General features: G+C 40.3%; 1 protein-coding gene across 7 annotated transcripts in view; it reads left to right on the top strand.

The window, feature by feature from the left end:
* The window catches only part of ASPH (aspartate beta-hydroxylase), a 224,123-nt gene that overhangs the window by 165,143 nt on the left and 40,378 nt on the right, over positions 1–18,602 (top strand). For all 7 annotated transcript variants that reach the window (XM_045049890.1, XM_023248216.2, XM_045049889.1 and 4 more), the window contains 4 exons: positions 270–406; positions 7,722–7,820; positions 9,944–10,033; positions 15,746–15,883. In XM_045049890.1, coding sequence (XP_044905825.1) covers positions 270–406; positions 7,722–7,820; positions 9,944–10,033; positions 15,746–15,883 — 464 coding nt within the window. The remainder of the gene's footprint in view (positions 1–269; positions 407–7,721; positions 7,821–9,943; positions 10,034–15,745; positions 15,884–18,602) is intronic.

Genomic DNA, 18,602 nt, shown 5'->3' with positions numbered 1-18,602 from the left:
TCGACGTAAGAAAAATGTTGACGGATTTAGAAAATGAGAATGTCTTTAAAATGTTTATGATCAGTATTACATTTACTATCTACTTATAGAAGTTGTTGATAATCCTCGCAATTGCATGATGAAAGCCGAAGAGGCCATCATTAAAACTGTATAGTCAGATTTAAGCTGGTCTAAGGGCTCTATTGAGTAGTCTCTTGTGATTCACACTCTCAATACAAAGATATATTATTGATGTTGGTTGGTTTGTTTGTTTCTTCCTACCAAATCAGGTCATATGAGGGGTTCCCTGATTACCCTACAGAAGTTAGTTCAACTATTTCCTGATGATACTTCTTTAAAGAATGACCTTGGAGTGGGGTACCTCTTGATAGGAGATAATAACAATGCCAAGAAGGTTTATGAAGAGGTAAGCAAACAGCAGTCTCCTGTTAACTACATCAGATTGTTTTGAGCAAGAAGTTTTAATATTATTGTAAATCGCATTTATTGCACCCAATCTCCTGTTTTCTTTGTTTTAAATTAGGTTAAGTGGAATGTAAGCATTATTATGTTGACATATTCGAAACTTTGTTTTCATCCCTTTTTTCCCTTAATCAGAAAAATGTAAATTTTAATTCATACTTGGTACAGCAAAACCTTCAACTTATAATTGCGATTGTTTTAAAACTGTATTTATCAGTCCACAGACATCCTTTCTAACAGTGTGCTTCATGACAGGAAGTGAAACTCCATTTTTCCATGAACGTTAAAATACATAGCCTTTTCCTTTTTTCACAAAAAGTCCGATCTACAGAGAGACTACAGACCAGGAGCCTTTCAGGCATGTGGAGTAAATTACTCACCTCTTGGAGGGCAGTGACTCTTTGATCCTCCAGCAGGGATGCCTTTGAAGGGATTTTTACCTTATAGTGGTTATTTTAATAGATAACCTCCAAGTCACAAGTAACTATAAATCTAGGAAGCTGTGACTCCTTCAAGCAATAAGGAATTCATTTGGTATAAATAGGATACCAAATGAACTTTGACACTGGAGAAAGTTAATGCATCTATAAAAGAAAAGGAACACATTTACCTGTTATTCTTTAATTTAGGTGTTTTGGTCCATGGTTTTTAAGCTCGTGTGCTTTACATCAAAGTGCTACTACTCAGTGATCCAATATGATTCCTCCTGGTTGTTTTTTTTTTTTTTAAGTTTATTTATTTTGAGAGAGAGAGAGAGAGACAAAAAAGAGAGAGTACATGCATGAGCAAGAGGGGGAGAGCAGAGAGAGGGAAGGAGAAAATCCCAAGCAGGCTCCATGCTGTCCACATGGAGACAGACTCAGGGCTCAAACTCACGAACTGTGAGATTGACCTGAGCCAAAATCAAGAGTTGGGTGCTCAACCAACTGAGCCACCCAGGCACCCCAATTCCTTCTGTTTTAAAAATGCTATCAAAATATGGTGATTTCATACTCAGGCTAGGGACTGGATCTATTCACAAAGGGATGCTTTCTCCCTTTTATTGGTGTTGAGGCTTAATTAAAAATCATTGAATTTCAGAACAATTTTCTCTTCTTCCTTCTCATAGTTTTTATATTTTCTGAAGGCTGCTGAATTTACAATATGTAATATTTGAATTTGTAATATAATATTACACATTTTATAATATGTGTAATATCTGCATAAAGTAGATTGATCCTACAGCATTGAAAATATGTGCCATTCACTAAAATACCTGGTCCAGGGCATACAAGAAGTCCATGTGGGTTTGTAGTTGCTAGTGACCAAAACCTAATGCTTAGTTTTATTTAAGAGACATATCATGTATTTCACAATTCAGGACCTTATGAATATAAGAATTTTCCACCTATATCAGAATACCTAGATATACCCATTATCCTGCCTATCCTAGAAGCCTTAGAGATGGAATTGTAGATTTCCTTCTTTCTCTCCTCCTTTCCTTCCTTCCTTCCTTCCTTCCTTCCTTCCTTCCTTCCTTCCTTCCAAAAATCATGAGCAAATATTGACTGCATACCAAGTAGATTTGAGGTTAGGGCAGGATCTGAAAGCATACTAGATTCTCCCACTCACTATGGATTTCTTTTCAGAACCTTCCTTGAATATATTCATTGTTTTTACCTGTTAGTAGATGACAGATATGTGAAACATTTTAATTCATCTTGAAAAATAATGTTTTTCTATTGTCATTTATATGTTTGAAATCATAATCTCATCTGAGTAATCATAACAAGATGCAGAAAGTCTAAAACAGGGCCATATTACACAATTGAGTGGGTTTCTTCTTAAAGAAGCATTAATAGACTGAAAATATATGTGAGGTTTGCCTTTTCTTCCCTCCCCTCACTTCTAAGTTAATAAGCTATGTCTAAGGCATGCTCTTTCCCTACCCAAAGTTGATCCTGATATGTCATTTTCAGAAGAAATTTTCTACTTTTCTTCATGTTGATTTTTGTCTTTAAGTAAATTTATAAAAATCAAGTCATTGTTGGTTTCCTTTCTGGGATGTTCTTTTTCTTTTCTTTTCTTTTCTTTTTCTTTGCTGCTTTTCAGTTTCAACAAGACTTTGCTTTACAATGGTTTGATGTAGATTGCTGACAGCTGTAGTTTAGAGATGACCCTCTTTCACCTTGGCATTAACAATTAATCAAGCCACCCGTGTTCTAGAGTCTAGCATTTTCCCGATTTTTCCCTCCATTCACTTAGCCCACACGTGTTGATTGAAACTCACACACGCCAGCTTGGGAAATGTTTCCTTTTGTTAAGGAAACAAAATATGGTGTGAGTTCATGGACTTTCAACCTGATATCAAATCCTAAGCTTCCGTTAATTTACCCTCTGAATATCTTTCAAATCCACTCTCTTTTTAACCCAAGGTCTCATCCCCTCTTGCCTAAACTAAGGCACATTTATCCTGTCCAGGCTTGCCGTCCTCCAGCCTTCATCAACACAAAACACAAATCAGACCATCCCTCCCTTGGCTTCAACTCCTCATTGGTTCACACTGCCCCCAGCAGTGGTCTTCCCACATGCCTGGTTGCATAGCCTTCCAGTGAAACAGGCTCAAGCAAAAACGTGCGATATGTATGCTTAAGTATTTATGTATAGTGTTTATTTAATAATACAAGATACATGTTAGGTAGTAATGTACATCATGAAAGGTGCATGCCCCCAAATAAGTTTTAAGATGAGACGAAGTCTTCTAAATACTCTTAAATTTCATTAAATTGCAAAAAAAAAAAAAAAAAAAAATCTAGTCACTGAAAATTTTCTTTTATTTAAAATTTTTTACTCTCTTTTCTAATGATAAAATTTAAGAGAAGCCTAATGCAACCAACAAGGGAAACAGATAAGCACAAAAGGCAGAAATCATTTCCAGCCTCATTGTCACATGCAGACCACCATGAAAACGTGTGGTATGTGTCCTTCTAGTCTCTTTTCCATACACAGAACATACACTTGTCTTTTTTAATTAAATTGGTTTATATTAACCATACTATCACCAGAATTTTTATAAGTGAATAAATATTCTTCTAGAACCTCATTTTTAGTAGCTACCAAGTGTTCCCTCTTAGGGATATATCATCATTAACTAAACTGCCTTGGCTGGATAGGTTATTTCTAATTTTTTTTTAACATCTTTTCATTTTTGAGAGACAGAGACAGAGCCTGAATGGGTGAAGGGCAGAGAGAGAGAGAGAGACAAAGAATCTGAAGCAGGCTCCAGTCTCTGAGCTGTCAGCATAGAGCCTGACGCGGGGCTCACACCCACGAACCGTGAGATCATGATCTGAGCTGAAGACAGATGCTTAACTGATTGACAGATTGTTTCTTAACCTGGATAGGTTATTTATAATTATTTTGTTGTAATAAACAATGCTGCAGTGAACATATTGGTACATATATCTTTATGTATTTTTTTTATTGGAGTATAGTTGACACACAATGTTACATTAGTTTCAGATGTACAACATAGTGATTCAACAACTTCATATGTTATGCTAGGCTCATCACAAGTGTAACTGCCATCTATCACCGCACAACACTATTACAGTACCATTGACTCTATTCCCTGTGCTGCCCTTTCATCCTTGTGATTTATTCTATAACTAGAAGCCGTACCTCCCGCTCCCCTTCACCCATTTTGCCCATCCCCACAGCCCCGTCCCCTCTAGCCACCACCACTTTGTTCTCTGTATTTATGGGTCGGTTTCTGCTTTCTTTTTTTGAATTTTATTTATTTTTGAGAGAGAGAGAGAGAAAGAGAGTAGGGGAGGGCAGAGAGAGAGAATCCCAAGTAGGCTCCGCACCAGCAGCGCAGAGCCTGACGCGGGGCTCAAAGTCACAAACCGCAAGATCATGACCTGAGCAGAAGTTGGTCACTTGACCAACTGAGCCACCCAGGTGCGTCTCTGCTTTTTTTGTTTGTTTTATTTTTCAGACTCAACAGAGAAGTGAAATCATACGGTATTTGTCTTTTAATCTGACTAATTTCACTCAGCCTTATACCCTCTAGGTCCAACCGTGTTGTTACAAATGACAAGATCTCATTCTTTCTCATTCTTTTTTATGGCTGAGTAATGTTCCATTGTGTATATATACCACATCTTCTTTATCCATTCTTCTATCGATGGATACCTGGGCTGCTTTCATAGTTTGACTATTGTAAATAATGCTGCAATCAACATAGGAGTGCCTATATCTTTTTGAATTAGTGTTTCTGTTTTCTTTGGGTTAAATACCCAGTAGTACCCCGTAGTGAAATCACTGGATTGTGTGCTAAAGAACAAATTGATATTTTAATGATATGTATATGCAATACTATTTGTAATTATAGGATTTGGGGTTTTTTTTCTTGGCACTGTGCCATGCAGAGTTTATACTGGAAGCAGAAATATCAACTATACTTGTTTTTTGTCACTATCTCTGTTGTGTGTGTGTATAAAGAAAAAGAGACAGAATCTATATAGTATTATTAATATTAATCTCAATTTTATTTTCTCAGAAACTTTATAAAGCCACTTGTCATATCATGAGGCTTTGTTGATTGCCATTAGATAATATAAGCCACACGTTCATTCTCCATCTACATGTAAACTACAATAGGGACAGGACCTTTTGTGATTTGCCTTCTGCCCCCTTTTTTCCAGTCTCATTCCCTTTTGCTGTTCCTGGTCCATTATTCTTTTCCACTCACTTTCTCCTATGCCTTGAGTGCCTCCTCCCCCACCATCCGCCGTCTTCCCTTTGCCTGGTGAACTCCTGAGCACCTTTCAGACCTTACTTTTGCCACACCAATCCTAGAGCGAGCAAGGTACTCCTCCTCTTTACCCCCCTGCATGCCTCGTGTCTATCACCATGTCGATCATCACTGTCTGCTTGTGAATCTGTCTTCCTCCCTTGACTGAGACTTCCCTTGAGAAACGAGTGTATCTCATTTATGCTTATGTGTCCAGAGCCCAGAAGAACTCTGTATATTCTAAAATATCTGGCAAATGAATACATTTGTTAATTACCTGAGAGGATGACTGTGGGTCTGAATAGATAGAAATGTCATCTGTGTGGTTGCAATCGTTATAACAGTCCCCTCATGTAACAGTCCCCTTATGCTGGCAGAAACATGAGTGGCCTCAACTCAGTTAAGTTCCAGCAACATTTATTGTACTCTTGCTTGGTAACAGGTGCTTGGAAGGTGAAGAAGAAACAGAGTCTGTGCTTTCAGAAATCTGGTTAGGAGGAAAGCCTGGCACTCACTCATCCGTTCAGTTAGCACAGCTTTCTTGATGACCTGCCATGTGCCGGGCACCGTTGTAAGCCGCGGGGATCAGCAGTGAGTGCAGCAGACAAAATCCCTGTACAGCTGAGGCCTTAGCGGGAAAAATAAAAGAATAATAAGTCAAATGGTGACGAGCACTGTAAAGAAAAGAATCAGCGTAATAAAAGTCAAGAGAGTGACTAGCAAATGGGAGGTTGGTTCTGTTTTATATGGGGTGGTTGGGGGTTGGCTTCACCAAGATGGTGACCTCTGAGCACAGATTTCATCAAGGTGAAGAGTGAGCCATTTCCATGTTTGGGAGAAGACTTTTTGAGGCAAAGAAGTACTGCACATGCAAAGGTCCTGATCCAGGGGTGCCTTTGGCTTGCTGTGCAGCAGCAAGGAGTCCAAGGTGCCTTAGGTTGGCTGGTGGGAGGGGCTTAGGAGAGGAAGCCAGAGAGGTAGAGAGGCCCAGCTCAAGGGAGGCCCAGGAGACCATCCCTAGAACTTAGTCTTTTACTCTGAGTGGCATGGAACCCATCTGGGTTCTGAACAGAAAAAGAATGAGGTCTGACATAGCAGTTAGTGAGCTCCTTCAGGGCCCCTGTGGAGAACGGGCTATAGGAGAGCAGGCTGGTGGTGCAGAAGGTCAGCAGTTAGGAGTCTTGTGTGAGGACACAGGGGAGAGGTGACAAGGCGTAGAGCAGGGTGGCAGTGGTGAAGGAAGTGGCAGGGGCATGATTCTGAATATATGGGGAAGGTGGTGCTGACCTGATTTGTGCGTGGAGGAGGTGCAGGACCAGACAGGAACCGAAAATGTATGAAGTATCAGCAGTATGCACTGTGGACTCTTGAAGGGCAGGGCGTCCCCTCTCCCTTACTCACTTGGTCCTGGGTACAGAGCCCAGGCTGGCTGCTGCTCCCTTTCCCCACTCAGGCTGAAGGATGAAGACAAGCTACGGGATATTCAGGACATTCGTCTTACGCGCACTCAACTCAAACCGTCGGCTTTCGCTTTTGTTCCATGAATTAGTTTGGCTGGGCAGCCTCAAAGGGGAATGTTGTTGTCTTGCTTTCTCCCTGCTAATATTTAACTTGGAGGCATGCTGCATAATTTATCTTTAATCATAATAAATGCATATGATATTAGTGATTCGACGTATATTAAATATTTACTTAGGTTTTATCACAGAATATTGGATTTGCTTGTCACTTTGTCCTCAGTTCTTAAAACGGTCTGGGCATTCAAGAAATTTGTGTTAAATAAATGGATTGTGAAATTTAGATTGTAAAAATCTAAATTGTCTCTTATTTAAGGCAACGTGTAAAGCACGTACATAAAGAAAGGTATAATAACCACTCAGAGTTGACTTTAAATACAGCAAATTTAAAGCAGTTTTTCCCTGATCCCTAAAAAAAATATTCAAGTCATATCAGTTGACACAGACTTTGCTGATTTGCATTGTTCAATTGATGCTTTAATGGTCATTGCCTTTTCACTGTAGTCTTCATTCCTTTAAAAAAAATTTTTTAATGTTTATTTTTGAGAGAGAGACAGAGTGCGAGAGGGAGAGGGGCAGAGAGAGAGAGAGAGAGAGAGAGAGAGAGGGAGACACAGAATCTGAAGCACACAGAACTGTCAGCACAGAGCCTGATGCGGGGCTCAAACCCATGAACTGTGAGATCATGACCTGAACCAAAGTTGGACTTTTAATCAACTGAGCCACCCAGGCGCCCAGATTTCTTCATTCATGAAGAATTGATGGATAGATATGCAAACTTTTTGAGTTGACAAGAAATGGGGGTATTGAAGCCGAATATCGCAATGAGACAAAACACTGTAGTGTTTTAAGCTGTAACATCATAATGTGGACCCAAGCACAGCAAAGCTAATTAAAGTTTCTTTTGACAGTCATTTGTAGAATGTGTATCAGTCACAATAGCTTTCCATTTTCTTTGAGTTTAGGTTCTGAATGTGACACCTAATGATGGCTTTGCTAAAGTGCATTATGGCTTTATCCTGAAGGCGCAGAACAAAATTGCTGAGAGCATTCCCTACTTAAAGGTAACTATCCCTGCCTTTCCTCTTTTTTTCATCTTCTGATTCCTTTGAGTCATTTGGATTCCCTTGATTATGCATTGTCGACTAATTGGCATGCACCGCGGAGTACTTTCATCTTCAGAATGTACACCCTCTGACCATGACATTCATGGGCAGTGATTGAGAGTGTTGGATGTAGAAATGCCAACCATACGAGCAGAGATTATTTGGAAAAGACGTTATGAAGAAATTCCTAAAACTGTAGTTACTAGTTTTTATTTAAATGGGAAAGGTAGATCAAAATTACTAATGTAATACTTTGGAATATGGGCAATGCATTAAATGTTCCTTTTCCAATTTAATTATACATTCAGTCTAGGTTGAACAAGGCCTCATGGCAACCTACATAAAGTATGGTAACAAATGGCACCTGAATAGGTCAAACCCTAAAAAACCTGATTTAATACCTGAGCTCAGGTTTAATACTCAGATTAAAATATGTTGTCATTTTTTTTTCCTTGTATATCTAATTGAATCCTTGCAGATGCACCAGAATCACATTTGGTCTAGCTAAGGGCTATTCAGTAGAACTTTCTGTCACAGTGGGAATGTTCTTTGTTTGTATGTTCCAGTATGGTAGCCATTGGCCTCATGTGGCTATTGGGCAACTGAAATGTGGCTGATGTGACTGAGGAACTGAATTTTTAACTTCCGTTTTAATTTAAATAGTAACATGTAGCTAGCAGCTACCATATTAGACAGGTAGCTGGTGGAATACCTATGAACTTTTTTTTTTTTTAAGTAGCAGTATATATCACACTTCCATGATCTCTCTTTTTCACATGACTTAAATCAGAGCTCTCAAATAGCAATCCACTGATTGCAAATAACTTGCATATTTTATTTGGCCAGCACAGTTCTATTAAAAACAATTTTAAATTGCTTGCTTTAGTTAAGAATCTGAGCGTTTTATATAATCATGCACATTTCTGATTTCTCTTGAAAGATCACATCTGGCCCACATCCCACATTGGGGAAGAGCAATGTTGTCCCCTTGAGGTGGCCCGCACCCCCCAGTCTGCCTTGGCCGTCACCAGGCCTCTGCAAACCTTTACATTCTCTGCCAGGACCCTCTGGGCATGTGGGTTTCTGTGATTGAAAGTGTTCCCCTTACATTTCCTTTGACATAATAAGGGGCTATTAGTACCCTCCTTGCTTCAGAGATGGGGAAACAGAGCGTGGGGTCTGTTAGTTAGCCTGCCAGTCAAGAGCCCCGATCACAGCTCTCCTCCTCTCCTGAGTGATTCTTCTGTTCCTCGCTGCTACCTTCCAACATTATGCAAATCAGATTTCTTCCTAGTGAAGATAATGGGTTTCTCATGAAGAGACCTGAAAATGCAGATTTTTAGAAAAAATTTCTTGATATTTAAATATTTTTTTACTTCTGTCCTTCTTTTGCCTTTCTAAATTTACTCTCTTATTTTAATGTTTTTTCTCTCGCTCTCTTTTTTTTGTTATTGTTATTGTTGTGTATACACATCTCAATTCAGTCCTTATGCGGGAGACAGGGCAGAAATCAGCTAAATGTTTTAGCACAGGATTTGTTTAATAACAGCTACATTGTCGAAGATTCCAGCTGGCTTTAATCCTAACTGTAAGTTTTGTAAAAGATTTCATTAAAAGGTGAGGACGCATTTGTTTTGAGTAGAATGAAACACTATTTTGCATTTAGGTCTCTATCACTTGAAACATTTTATGAGCAACTAAACATTTTGGTTTAGGAATAAGAAGCCTCCAGATGACATATGGTCAGATTTGGAGAGCAAAATAAATGGGATAGATACCCAGTCAAGAAATTCTTTGGGATATTGAAATATGATAGTTTCCACAGAGATGATTCATATATTAATTTTATGGGCTAGGAGATTGTTAATTTATGGCAAATGCATTGTTAAATTACGCTTTATGACCTCTTTTTGGGTTTGCACTGTAAATGTTGACCAGTAACCTAATTGCCAAACTTTAATATTGAGATGAATTTTTCTGCTCCTTAGGTTTTTATATGGTATATAAAGATTAAGTAAATCAATGAACTAAAAGCTGGTATTTAATTTTTTCATTAAATGCTAACACTGTCCTTTTTATAGGAAGGAATAGAATCTGGGGACCCCGGCACTGACGATGGCAGGTTTTACTTCCACCTGGGGGATGCCATGCAGAGGGTTGGGGACAAAGAGGTAATGAGTTTGTGAAGTTTTTGTTCTCTTAGCAGAGGGTAGACTAGGTGGGGCGGGGAGGGTAATTCTAGGAGAAATTAACAACTGAAAACATATTTAGAGCGGATTTTTGAAGGTGGTGATTGAAACAATTTAGCTATTTTTTTAAGTTTATTTATCTTTGAGAGAGAGAGACAGAGAGAGACAGAGAGAGAGAGAGAGCGCCTGAGCATGAGTGTGGGCGGGGCAGGGAGAGAGGAGACAGAACCTGAAGCAGGCTCCACACTGTCAGTGCAGAGCTGGCCTCAGGGCTTGAACTCACAAACTGCAAGATCGTGACCTGAGCCAAAGTCAAGAGTAGGATGCTTAACTGACTGAGCCACCCAGGCATGCCAAAACTATTTAGCTATTTAAACTTTTCTTAAAAAGCAACCCAACAACTCCTGCAAGCCTAGAAAGAATTTTGGGGATTTTTGACTCTTATAGTTTCTTTTAAGAAACTAGCTGAGTAATCATGAGACCAGCCTCTCATTTAGTACCTGTATATGTGTGTATGTGTGTGTGTGTGTGTGTGTGCACATGTGTGTGTCTGTGTGCATAAAGCATAAGCATTGTCCTGAAAAAATATTTTTTTAAATTATGAAACGAAGAGATATCTGAAATTGCTTAAATATCTTTTAACAATATGTCTAGATTTGTTTTTATTTTATTTGGGGTATTTAAAAAGTAGTTATTTTTAGAATGAAGTCTTTATTCAACTGATCCCTAAGCAACTGAACTCAGTGGTTAATTATGTAAATTACCTTCTGGTATTTAATGCCAAGTTTGAGATGAATACCTATAGCTAGAGTAATGACAGGTACTGATACACAAAAGGTAGTAGCTAAACCAAATTACGTGTTTTCTTTGTGATTACTGCTTTTTTCTGAGTACCGTGTCAGTATGTTCTTTAAACATAACTTTAGATTATTAATCATGACTTCATATACTGAAGTTACCAAATTGTCAACAATCACCATGATTTACAGGCTGTTGGTGGAGAGTGAAGCCTACCTTTTCCGTCTTACATCATCACAAGGCTCTAGAGTGGGCTCTCCTTACAGTCAGGGGCAAAAGGGCGAAGCGAGACACTGAATCGTTGTAACCAGTGCCTTCCATATACGTAGTAAAATGCAGTCGGCTTAAAGGATAAAAATCAAAGATAACAGAGCTTCAGGCTTCTAAAATTAATAAGAACGTGGAAGCATCTTGACACTTGAGGGTTCATAAGAGCAGGGGGTTTTGTGATGGGGTAATTGCCAGCTAGAGACATGAACTGATTTGCGGTAAGAGAGATTTGGATGATTGTCAGTTTGCTTTATACATTTCTATGCATCTGTCCCTTTCTCCTCTAACCTACCAGTCAGTCAACTGGAATAAAATGAGACATTAGACGTGAAGAAAGGAAAATAACTCGCTGATCAGTTCCCGTATTTGTGTTCCTTGTTTTAGATATAAATCCCTGGTACTCTTTTGAATGAGAAGGATAAAGAAGATTTTGCTATAATATCTAACACTGGATAAATGTTCATGTCTGATTGCTATAAATGTAATTGTCACTAATTAATTTATCTTTGAACTTCTTAGGGTCCAGGGCAAAGACAGATAAAAGAAGTCTGTGATTTTTTTCTCTCATCTTAGATGAAAACAGCCCTTACTTCAAGGGCAAAGAATTCACTACTAAACATTTGTCGAGGGCTTGGGATTTGAACCTATGGGACTGTTCTATCAGCTTAATTACCATCAAGATGCAAAGAACACCACAGTTCTTGAATTTAAAAAATTCACTGGGATTCATCCTTACAGGAGAACAAAAATAAGCCTATAGGAAACCCACGTTAGTATATTCTCGATATCAGGTATTGTGAATTGACTGTCATGCCCTGAGTTTACAAATTGGGAAGCAACCATGCTTCATGTTCCGATGCATGGGGCTCTGCTCAGGCACCAGAAGAGGAGCAGACTCACAGCTTCTGTGCTGCAGAGGCTGACAATAAAATTGCTTTTGAAGAAGGTTTTTCTAACAGGGTTGTTTCTAACTCACAGACTATGAGATCATGACCTGAGCCAAAATCAGGGGTCGGACACTTAACCAGCTGAGCCACCCAGGCGCCCCTAAACCATGATCGTCTTAGAGCAGCTCACCTGCAGCTGTTCTCAGTATTTCCATTAATGCACAAATCCACATTTTAGCTGGTCTCCTACTCAAAGTCAGGATTCCTGTGTCTGCTGCCTGTGTGGTGTCACCATGCAAGGTCACAGAGACGGCTCACGTGTCTTCTTCTAAACCGTTTTTCTTCCTGGGCTCCATCTCTCATTTGATGATACTGCCAACTTCTCTCCTGTGCAGTCGGGGCCACGTTTGGGGAAGTTCACTTCCCCAGCCTCTGGCACCCATCTCACCTTCCCGCTTGCTCGGTCAGTGTTGTCAGCCTCGGAGAGGGCTGGACGAGCCTGGCTGTTGTTTATTGCTTTTGTCTTACTTTCTTCCAGGACATCGTGTGCTCAAAAACCGTACGGTGCAAAATTACAAATAAAGTCCTATGTCCAAGTGATGGCATTCGTAGTCCTTCACGGTCCAGCCGCAGCCAGCCGTCCTCACCACAAGTGTGGCTCATGTGTCCCACTGTGCACAGAGCTCCAGGGGCACAGGCTCCAGCTGGGGTCACACCTGACAGGCCTGTGCCCCAGACGGGGCCTGGGCTTTTCAGAGTGGGGATCTTTTGATATACTGTTTAGGTGTTGTGTGTGTGTGTGTGTGTGTGTGTGTGTGTGTGTGTGTGTAAACCATACCTGGCAAGAATTTGAAGTATAGGAGACATTAATATAAAACACATGTAAGAAGGTACCCACAGGTGATCTGTTTATTTTCATATCCTCGATTAGAGGTATAAAAGGGAAAGAGTAAAGAGAGAATTTTCAGAGGATTCTAACTTGATCATTGATTTCCTAGCAATTTGTATTGTAAGAAAGCAGCCTAACTGAATTCATTGGGTCCTCTACATAATTGAAGATGATTTTACCTTCATTGAAGATGATTTTTTAAAATTCCTGACGCATCACTGTCACAGTTTCGTTTCTTGAAAAGTTAAGTAGCAGAGGGGTACAAAAAAAGGGTCCAGCAGGACTGGCTTTGAGTGTGAGAAGAGACCTTGGCGATAGCGGTAACCTGACACCGTGGGTGAAGGGACTTGCCCAGGCATCCGGCAGGGTGAATGTTAGGTCTGGGACTACGTTGTGACTTTTAACTCCTGAACTAGAGCTGTGAGCTTTGCTGTTTTGGTTTCTCTAGAAGATTTTTTTTTCTCCCTTCTGACATTGTGCCTGGCCCATAAAGTGAATTACTGCCTGATTCAAAAATAAGCATTTCAAAAAAAAAAAATCAACTCTGGTAATTCATATTGTTGTTCACTTTAACACTGAACGGTGTAGGAAATGAGATCCTAAATTTAAAATGGACAGAAATAACTAAAATAGTCAAAGTGATTTCAAAAGTAAAACACAAAATTCAAAATTCCACTCAAAATTCAAAAACAAAATTCACGCAATGACTAGCCACTTTAAGTTTCGGCTTTTAAAGAAACTACTTTATGGCTACAACTTAACATGTGTTTCAAGGAAGACATATAAGAATGATGAGTATATATATTCTTAACTTGAGGTATTATGGAGAAAGATAAATAACAATATCACTTCTGATAGTTTTTTTTTTCTTTTTTAATGATGGGAAGATAGAAGGAGAATGGATGAAGTTGCTAGAGCCTTGGGTTATACTTCAAAATACTTAGTGATTTCTTAAAAATTTCTTTTAATTCCTTTTTGTATTTTAGAGAGAGAGAGCATGCGTGCAAGTGGGGGATGGGCAGAGAGAGAGAGAGAGAGAGAAAGTCTTAAGCAGGCTCCACCCTCAGTGCAGAGCCCGATACAGGGCTCAGTCCCACAACCCTGGGATCACCACCTGAGCCACCCGGGTGCCCCAACATATTTAGCCTTTTTCAATACTAGCTTCAACATTTGTAAAATGGAGATATTTGAGGTTATTAAAGAGATCAGATGCAATTACACATGTAAAAGTGAGCAATAACCTGAAAAGTGTTACTGAACATATGACGTGGTACTGTTACCACGCTTGATTTTTCTAGTGAAGGAAATTTTGACCTAAGAATTTTAAGACCTTTAAAAGGTACTAGTCTTTACATTAAAGTATATCTGGAATTGGAGCGCCTGGATGGCTCAGTCGGTTGAGCGTCCGACTCTTGATCTCGTCTTAGGTCATGATCTCAGTTCAAGCCCCACGTCGGGCTCCACATTGACAGCGTGGAGCCTGCTTGGGACTCTCTCCCCCTTTCTCTACCCCTCCCATGCACTCTCTCTCTCTCTCTTGCTCTCCAAAGGGAATTAAAAACAATAAAGCTTAAAAATATTTTTTAATTAAGTCTATCTGGAGTTTTATGAAGATACTCTCTCTGCATAGCTTCTTCATCCACCTGATATTAAATGCCTCTGTTTAAGTGATCAGAATTTGTATTCGAACGCCCTCTTCCAGAGCAACCGTTAGTGCAGACTTGCAGTCATGAAGGCAGTACTAGTAAGTACAGCCCTCGGGGGGCCTTCCACCCCGAAGACAGTGGAGACCGCGCGGTGCAGCAGTCCCGTGGGGAGGGCCCCTGGGGAGCATATGGTGAGGGTGTCACTCGAAGGAGACATATGGAGCAGCATACCCTGCAGCCAGCTGTCCCTGAAAAGGCTAGTCTTCTTGGAGGCAAGTTGCCTCATGTTACAACTAGATGAAAGCCACAAATGTTATTCCTCATGGCGGCAGAAAACCCGAAAAAGGAACAAAACTTCCCCCTTAAAAAAGTCCGCTGTGGGCTACCGCCATATTTATGGCCGGCTCAGAATGATATTTCCTTTCTGTCTGCTTAGTTTAATGGAGGGTTTGTGCTCCGCCACCTCGGGGCCGGCTTCTGGAATGGGGACTTGGAAAGAAAGTGCGTGGGAAAAGACGTAACATTTCTTTTTAGCAATCCGATTCAGTAAATGCAAACGTCTTTGAAGAAATTATTAAAATCCTAGCCCTAGCCCTTTCCTTTTAAGGGAAACTTAGAACTTGAGAAATGAAAGCCAAAAGATACAATCCGCTATGGTTTCTTATGTTATTTATCCGCTTGACAAATATGTCCTAGACTCTGTGCTGGACACTCCAAGGAAGACCACAGTTATCGCAGCATGAACCCTGCGTTGCAAGAGCATGCAGCCTCAGAGTGAAACTAAAATGCATACATGCATTTGTCATCGTGGGTCATGAGCAGAAACCCACTCAAATGATCGTATTCTCGCCAGTGTTAACAGATTTGGGCACCTGACTAGCAGCTGTTTATTTAAATGTTACAAAAACGACACTTTAGGGGCGCCTGGGTGGCTCAGTCAGTTAAGCGTCCGACTTCAGCTCAGGTCTCGATCTCTCAGTCTGTGAGTTCGAGCCCTGCGTCGGGCTCTAGGCTGATGGCTCAGAGCCCGGAGCCTGTTTCAGATTCTGTGTCTCCCTCCCTCTGACCCTCCCCTGTTCATGCTCTGTCTCTCTCTGTCTCAAAAATAAATAAAAAATGATAAAAAAAATTTTTTAAAAATGACACTGTAGTTTTAAATTAATAAAAATGCTTCATTTGTAGTTCAGCCTCTTTGTCCTTTCAGGCCTATAAGTGGTACGAGCTTGGGCACAAGAGGGGACATTTTGCATCTGTATGGCAGCGCTCCCTCTACAACGTGCATGGACTGAAAGCCCAGCCATGGTGGACCCCAAAAGAAACGGGCTACACAGAACTGGTGAAGGTGAGTGCTTGACGTGAGTGCCCACGAATCGTTGTCTGTTTCCTACTCAGAATCAGAGAATGCCTACCATGTAGAGCAATGTCAGGGAGGAGATTGATTTTATACCCAGTGACATTTGCAAAAAGACTGGTGAAAGACGGGCGCCTGGGTGGCTCAGGTGGTTAAGCGTCCGACTCGTGGTCTCGGCTCAGGTCATGATCTCGCAGTTTGTAGGTTCGAGGCCCTCATCAGGCTGTATGCTGACCGTATGGAGCCTGCTTGGGATTCTGTCTCCCTCTCTCTCTGCCCCTCCTCTGCTCGCTCTCTATCTCACTGTCTTGAAATAAATAAAAATAAACTTGAAAAAAAAAAAAGATTGGAAAAGAATCTTTTCTCCCGTTACCCAAAAAAGGTCAGTTTAGACGGGGAAGAAAGGAATTTTTCTTGAAGAACAGTTCTCAAACATTTTGACTTTAGGAACCCTTGACACTCTTAAAACTTACGGAGCACCCCAAGGAGCCTGTATATGGGGGGTTGTGTCTGTCAGTCTAACTATTCAAGATTAACACTAAAAAGAAATGTACTATTTATGAATTCTTTAAAGATAATAAAACATTTCATTACATGCTAATATAAATAACTTAAAAAGTAACTTTGTCTTCTAAACAAAAATATGCAGTACGAAGAGTGGAATTGTTTTATATTTTTATACATCTCTGATGTCTGGCTTAATACAAAACAGGATTCTCACATCCACTTCACATATATGTCATTTAGAGCGGTATTATTATCATATGTCAGGTAGCATCTGGAAAATTCCATTGTACACTGTGAAAGATTTGGGTATGAAAAGGGCAAATAACATCCTTGTATTGTTAAGGAAATGGTTTTGATTTTACAGACCCCCTTGAAGGGCAAGGAATACCCTAGGTATCCCTGGGCTATATTTGGAGAACTACTACTTCTGAGTCTATTAAAAAAAAAGGCAATATTTTTAGAAAATGTTGTGGCAGATTTGTAGGATAGAGAATCACTAAGTGATTCTAACAATTTAATGCCAGAGAGAGAGAGAGAGAGAGAGAGAGAGAGAGAGAGAGAGAAATTGGAAGCTTTTGTTTTGGTAGATTAAATCCAAACGGTAAAAATGTCTGTGATTTTGGTAGAGGCTGGTCAGAAGTTTACTGTTGCTTTGGTAAGCTCTTTCTTCTTCTTACCTGTATTAATAAAGTGGGAGGTAAATTAACTCATAGTTTTAATAATGTTCTTTTCTACTCAAAATGTAGAAGATGTCATCTGCCTCATAGGTTAGATGGGCTTCCGTCCAGCTTGAGAATCTAACTGCCATATAGACGTCGTTGAGACATAACATTCTGCTGCTCAGTCAGCTGATTTTACTTCTCCGATACGTGTTTTCCAACACCGTCAAGCAATTCTCCAGTTCTCAGGGGACACTGACTGAGTGACCTACAAATGTCACTCAGTTCTGACACTGTCTGCCTGGAGAGAGCATCAAGTTCCACAGGTTAAGGGCTCAGTCTCACAAGACTGCCCCCATTTCAGACACCAGTTGCAAGTTCAGGCTGCCACCTGTGCTTTGATTGGCCATGAATTGGAGTTTCCCACGACTCCCTCCTTGGGTTGGATTGCTTTGCCAGAGTGGCTCACAGAACTCAGAAATGGTTGCTTGGGTTTATCCATTTATTGTGAAGGGGATGTTATAAACGATACAGATGAACAGCCAGATAAAGAGGTACCTAGGATAAGGTCCAGAAGGTTCTGAGTACAGGAACTTGTGTCCCCATGGAACTGGGATGTTGCTGCCTCTTGGTGTGTGGACACTTTCATCAACACAGAAGCTCAGCAAATCTTGTTCAAGTTTTTATAGAGCTTAATTGACAATACCTGTTACCCTGTCCTGGGGGCTGGTGGGTGAGGCTACAAGTTCTAACCCTTCAATCATTTGGTCTTTTTGGTGACCATCCTGAGGTTATCAGGGGGCCCCATTCTAAGTCATCTCATTAACATAAACTCAGTTTTGTTCAAAAAGGCTTCCTTTAAATGACAAGACACTCCTATAATTCAGGAAATCTTAAGGGTTTTAAGGAGCTCAGTGCCAGGAATCTGAGACAAAGATCCAATATATATCCTATTATATATCCACAGGTCACCCCCCGTTTTGTTTTGTTTTGTTTTGTTTTGTTTTGTTTTTATCATGCATCCTGTATAACAAAGGATCATAACAGTTAATAGATACTGGCACATTACTAGCGTTCCATTCAGTCACTAATAATTAGTCTAGTTCATCATCATATCATTTGAAAATATCTCCCAGGGCAAGGCTGCTCAAGTTGGCAGGCCTCCATTAGATCTCATCAGGTTCCAAAAGTATGAGTGGCCCTAGAAATATATGGCTTCACCTTTTCAGTCATCTGGTATAATTGAGCTAAGAGACAATATCATCTCTTGCCCTGAGCCTCTTTTGAGGTGTTAATACAATATTGGCTTTCCCTCCATTCCCTCCATTCCAGAACCTATGTGTTCCTTCCCTTACCCCCAGCTACTTTTCCTCCTTCTCTTCATTTGTACTCAGAATACGTCCACTTTTGGAAAGCACATTAGGTTAGACCATTGTGCTGGCCTAGACTTCAGGCAGTGATGCTAGTCTGACAGACAGCTGCCCCTCCCATGCAGATGGGGGAAAGCAAGTAGGTGAGAACTAGAGGGCTGTTCTGACCACCAG

This window comes from Felis catus, chromosome F2, assembly GCF_018350175.1.
Source record: "Felis catus isolate Fca126 chromosome F2, F.catus_Fca126_mat1.0, whole genome shotgun sequence".
In the NCBI taxonomy this organism is placed as follows: Eukaryota; Metazoa; Chordata; class Mammalia; order Carnivora; family Felidae; genus Felis; species Felis catus.
The sequence above is the reverse complement of the archived record's forward strand: the minus strand, read 5'-3'. Positions and strand labels throughout refer to the sequence as shown.